The sequence below is a fragment of the Euprymna scolopes genome, chromosome 29 (genome assembly GCF_053919585.1).
Source record: "Euprymna scolopes isolate OS-2025 chromosome 29, ASM5391958v1, whole genome shotgun sequence".
Taxonomy (NCBI): domain Eukaryota; kingdom Metazoa; phylum Mollusca; class Cephalopoda; order Sepiida; family Sepiolidae; genus Euprymna; species Euprymna scolopes.
In genome coordinates, this window is record NC_136510.1 from 28,754,727 (window position 1) to 28,760,726 (window position 6,000).

The 6,000-nt window shown below is 31.7% G+C and overlaps 1 protein-coding gene across 2 annotated transcripts in view; it reads left to right on the top strand.

Moving 5' to 3' along the window:
• LOC145252560 (adhesion G-protein coupled receptor G6-like) overlaps positions 1-6,000 on the top strand; it is a 283,790-nt gene that overhangs the window by 252,149 nt on the left and 25,641 nt on the right. For both annotated transcript variants that reach the window (XM_080112126.1, XM_080112127.1), the window contains exons 10-11: positions 1,057-1,284; positions 2,912-2,951. In XM_080112126.1, coding sequence (XP_079968252.1) covers positions 1,057-1,284; positions 2,912-2,951 — 268 coding nt within the window. The remainder of the gene's footprint in view (positions 1-1,056; positions 1,285-2,911; positions 2,952-6,000) is intronic.

A 6,000-nucleotide genomic window follows, 5' to 3' on the forward strand; every position in this document is an offset into this window, starting at 1 on the left:
TAGTGCATAAAATGCTCAAAATGTAAGGGAGATAACTCTTATCCTTATCTTTAAACTAAAATAGAAATTATCATCATTACACTTTGATCCTTTTAGTTTATTACTTGCACGGATACACGACGTTGCCCGGGATTAAATGATGATCAACGAATGTTTCACACTCCCATATTTTTATTGTCATCGAAATCGATTAAATGGTCTATTTTCATTCAAATTTCGGTGAACCGGGACAAATCTTCACATGCCTCCCCGCCTGAGTCCACAATAGATTGTAGTCTACAGTGCACTGTAGAGAACCTAATATTGATTTTATAAAATTATTTTTTATATACTGGCTTAATTAAAGTTTGAAATGCAAAAGCCAATTATCATGCGTCAAGTGTGGTCTAAAAAGAAACATAAATTTCGAACGCGCCCCTGTCATATTAAAGAACCGACTGTTAATTTTATATACTGTGTCTTTCTGCTTGAGCAGTAATAAAACTTCCCAAATGCGCTTGTGATGTTAAGCTGTATAAGGCGTTAACGTTAGTCAAAATTGCCTGTTCCTTCTTGAACTGATTTTTTCGATTGTCGATTATCGATACTTATCAAAGACATTCCGATACGAAACCTATCGAAGAACACTGCCAGGCACATAAAGTACATTTGTGTGATTTTTTTTTAATGAACCCAGTCATTTAGGAGTCTATAGGGAACGAACACACACACACATAAAGTTGCTTTGGGATTTATATCCTGCGCCTACAAAATCAACACAGATTAGACCATTCCTTTAATGATCTGGTCTCTGCTGATTTTACCTGTGCCTTCTCTCTTGGAGAAGGGGTTAATCGCCTGAGGTGCCCTGGCCAAGCAATGCCGACGGGGCTGCCCAGTCACTTTTTGCAGGTCCGAGTGCCACTCTTCTGTGGCGCTAACTTCTCAATCCCACTTTCCGACCCTGGTGTCTAAGTTCTTGCAGTGGGAGAAAACTAAATTTCTTTATTTAATATTATTTCTATTTATTCCTTTTTTTTTTTATATGCTTATTGTATTTTATTTTACTTTTTACAGAAACTTAAATTTACTATTCCTTCTAATGCTTTAACGACAACGAACCAGGAAAGTGCCGTTCCTGAACGAGTCCAGTTGATCGCCTACAATAACGCAAAATTGTACATTGAGCAAAATGAAACCGACGTGGACAATGTTGACAGTCAAAGCGTCATCTTCGTGAAAGTCAAAGGGAGAGAACTCCGAAATCTTACGGATCCTGTAACATATACAGTCCCCAATGTTGAGGTGAGACGAATTTTTATCAGAGGATTTGGAAGTAAAAGTACAGAATAGTTAACTCTCGAAAACTCGTAAACGAAAACTTTTTAAAAAAAAAAAAAAAAAAAGCAAAAAAAACGTCATTTGGTGCTTGTCCGGAATCCCCCTCCGTGAAAAATTTTTTTTAATAAAAATAAAGAAAAATTTCTATGATGTACATGCCCTTGACGGAAAAAAAAATATATCGTACACAAAATATCACATAAATTGATTACGTAATTTTATTTTTATAAAGAAAATCATTTTTAAGTGAATTTGTATTTTTTTCAATTCCTTTGCTCCCCATGTTAAAAATAGAATTTCTAAAATCGCAATGCTGAGTTATCTCTCGGGTTCATTTAAGCCGTTTTCAAGATGGCATCGCGATATTATTACTCGTTTTAGTCTTAAATTTGAGAGGCTAAAAGCTTCTCTCAAAATAAAACCTACCTGATCGATTTACGTGATTTTTGGGGTTTATGGTACAATTAAATTCTCTATAGAGCCCGCATAGTTTTAACGAGTGGAAACAATTTGAAAATTTTTATGTTAAAATAATGCACACACATGAACTCCTAAACCAAACAAAATGGCGGACACCGTGAATATGTGTAAACGATGTTTTTTGGGAGGTGGGGGGGAGTCATAATGGGGAATTTTGGACAAGTACCCATAATTTATATAAAACGCATTGTTTTGTTTTTTGCTTTTTTTTTAACGGTATAAAAATTCTTATAAATCATTTTCACGTGTTAAAACTATACTGGTTCGGTACAGAATTTCGAGCACTTGTACATTATTTTAAGGGCCATTTTTGTTTCTTATTCAAAAATTTGAATTTCGAAATAAATTAAAATAGGCATTTTTTATTTTTCTGAAAGTGGTTGATTTATAAAAATGATTTTTTTTTTTTTTTTTTTCAAAATAATATTTTGGTGAACAGTTCTTCTAAGAAAATAAAATTCTGAAATGAATGATAGTGGTTACTTATCATTATTTGAAAAATGCATGACTTTTTTGAATGTGATCATTTTTACAAACTTAAACTTTCGTAATAAATAAAAATAATCATTAAAATTTATGAATAGTTTTGAACAGTTATTATTGGAAAGTGTATGATTTTTTGTTTTGTTTTTGTTTTTGTTTTTTTGTTTTTGTTTTTGTTTGTTGGGTTTTTTTTTGGTTTTTTTTTCACTTTTATTTACAAAATTTAAACTTTCGTATAAACTTCTGGAATTGTCTTCCCCTGTTCCGAGCCGACGTTTTCAAAAATCGAAAAAAAAATGTCCTTAAAAACTAAAATGCACATGTGCAGAATTTCGTTCTGATGAGTTTTATTTAAGCTACGTATTACATTTTTTACAAGTTCTAGTTTGTTTTGTTTTTTTGGGGGGGGGCGGTCATATCTTTTTTTCTCTTAATATTTTTTCTATTTTATTTGGTTTCTCGTTTTCTTTTTATTATTTATTCATTTTCTTTTTTGTAACCGTAACATAGCACAGGGTGTTATTCCGTTACAACTGTGTGACTTTCGAACGTTTAACCCCTAAGTATTTTAATCACCGGATACGGCTCCTTCCACTAGTTAATAACAATGACGATATTTCTCTTTCAGTTCAACAAGAACCACACATGTGTCTACTGGGATTTAAAAAGTAAGTAACAACAGCTTCTTGCCTTCGTGAAAAAGAGATTTTATTCTCGAAATATTAAAGACATAAATCATCTCGGTTATATCAAACAGTAAGTCCATATGGGGTTATTTATAATTTGTGATTGTTATTGAAAAATAAATAAATATACGAAGATCTATAAAATATATACGACCTTGTCGCCGTTTGATATAAAATATATAAGACCTTCGTTTGTCTGTTTTTATTCATACGCCATATCACTTCAACACCCGGTTTCCTGTCGATGTTGTAGACTCTTTATACTCTTACATACTTGTTTAAAAGCAATGATTAAAGCAAACTACATTCGCATTTTATTCGTGTGTGTGTGTGTGTGTGTGTGTGTGTGTGTGTGTGTGTGTGTGTGTGTGTGTGTGTGTGTGTGTGTGTGTGTGTGTGTGTTTTCTTTATTTATTTTTTATTTGGGGATGTGTATGAATACAAAATGTCTTTTGAAAAAGGTTCTTTTAAAAGAACTACGTCTTTGTCAGTGTAATGTATTATATATATATATATATATATATATATATATATAATATTACACTGACGAAGATTGTAGGTACAGTTGAAAATATGTTCTTTTAAAAGAACCTTTTTCAAAAGACATCTATATATTCAAGCACGTCTGATTGAACACGACAGAGTTCTTCTTTTTCCGATTTTGTTGAATATTTGTTCAATTCGCCGAACGATCTTTTTTATTTCGGCTGGCATGTTGTATATTATGGCGCCCAAAGTTGTTGTTCGGTATATTCTTCTCTACCGCTTTCTATCGGTACATCCGATCGTCGTCAGGAGTTGATATTGTAGTTTTCTTTTTCTTTATTTTGTAGTCAAAACAGACGAAAAATAATAACAAACCTAATTAAAAGATACACCAGACATACCGACCAGAACAAAAAGATTCAAGTAATAATATATTATATTAAATTTAAAACCTCCAATTTAATAACTAAAACAATAATAAAACTAACACCACACTAAACCAAACTAATGCAGTGTATGAATTTATTTGCTCCTTCGAAGATTGTCTTCGAACCCACTCTAGAAACTCATACAACAATTAACAATTGCACACGAAGATTAAAATAACTAGAAACCATACTAATTAAAAAAAGAAAACTACAGCGTCTTATTAACCCGATCTCATTTAATACCGGGACTGACATACTAGCTGTATTCAATAACCAACAATAAATAAACTAAACAAATAAAATATAAAATAAGAAAATCCAAATTAAAAATAAAACTAATTCGACGCTACCCATCATGCAACCACTTTTATAACCAATAATAAAAAAAAATAACTATAAATAAACCAAGCCTTAATAAAGAGAAAGAAAGCCGCTCCTAACGACGACCGAATGTACCGATAGAAAGCGCTTGAGAAGAATATGACCGAGCAACAACTTTTGGGCGCCATAATATACAACATGCCAACCGAAATAAAAACACCGCTCGGCGAATTGAAAAGATATCCAGCAAAATCGGAAAAAAGAACACATACACACACACACACACACACACACACACACACATATATATATATAGTAATTTATAAAATATATATGGCTCTACCTACGTATTGATCACTTTTGAAGTAAATACTTAAAGTTTACGATTAAATCTATACTTTCGTATATTAATTTTATGTGAGTAAATGAAATAGTTTATATATATATATATATATATATATATATATATATATATATATATACCTTTTTTGACAACTTTATAAGTTTCAAATCTTAGCGACTATTGATCAGAATTTGACAATTGATCTGAATTGTGTAGCGGGCTATGTGACATTTGCCTTAAAGTCGCACATTAAGGAGATCATCCATCATCGAGAACCTATTTTTGGCATTTTTTACAGCCATAAAATGTTTCAATCATAGTCATTTGTTTTCCTTGTTTTGCATATAAATTACAAAATATCTGATATATCCTCAACACATCTGGCCTTGATGTAGGGGAGACTAAAACTTGCTGTTATGGTTTCAAATGATCTGAAATAACAGCAAAGGGAGACTTGATTCCAAATATTTCTCATATGTTATATCTCCCCCTCTTTGATTCGCATACATAAAGTAAATTTCACAGTGTGTAAGAATTATTTGATACTGGAGATATTCATAATTGTATCTTATTTCCAAAAGAGGGAAGATATAACATATGAGAAATGTTTGGAATCAAGTCTCCCCTTGCTGTTATTTTAGATCCTTTGAAAACATAACAGAAATTTTTAGTCTTCCCTTCATCAAGGCCAGAGGTTTTAGGGAAATGTGTGTGTGTGTGTGTGTGTGTGTGTGTGTGTGTGTGTGTGTGTGTGTGTGTGTGTGTGTGTGTGTGTGTGTGTGTTTTCGTATATATTGAAAATTCAAAAATATTGTATATACGTACGCTCACTCATGTAATTTAAATATGTTTCTTTCCCATTTAGCATATGTACTCCTAAAGTAATTGCCCCTCTCGTCATGGAACATTTTTAGTTGTTTCACTCGTGAAAAGGTTTGCGCGAGATGGGCGAAACGTCGCGTACTTAGGTTTTCCACCTCCATTTTTTAAATCATAGATAGATAGATAGATAGATATATAGATAGATAGAAGGATCTATTTTCTTTTATGGTGATATTAAAAAAAAGAAGGTGGTTATGCGTCTGGTTTGATATGAAACTAAATCTCACTGTCGGGACAAAATGGTCCATGATCTGACCGCGTTGTATTTAACGTTCACACCCAGTTGTACTACCAACATACACCGCACCCTCTCCCAAGATCCCAAGACAAAAATATCTGGATAGTTGACGTAATATTACTTTTATAAAATGAAAAACGATACTAAATTCTCTCCAAATATATATATATATTTATATATATATTTATATATATATATACATATACATATACATATATACATATATACATATATACATATGCATATATATATACATATATATACATATGCATATATATATACATATATATGTACACATATATATACATATATATATGTACACATATATAGACA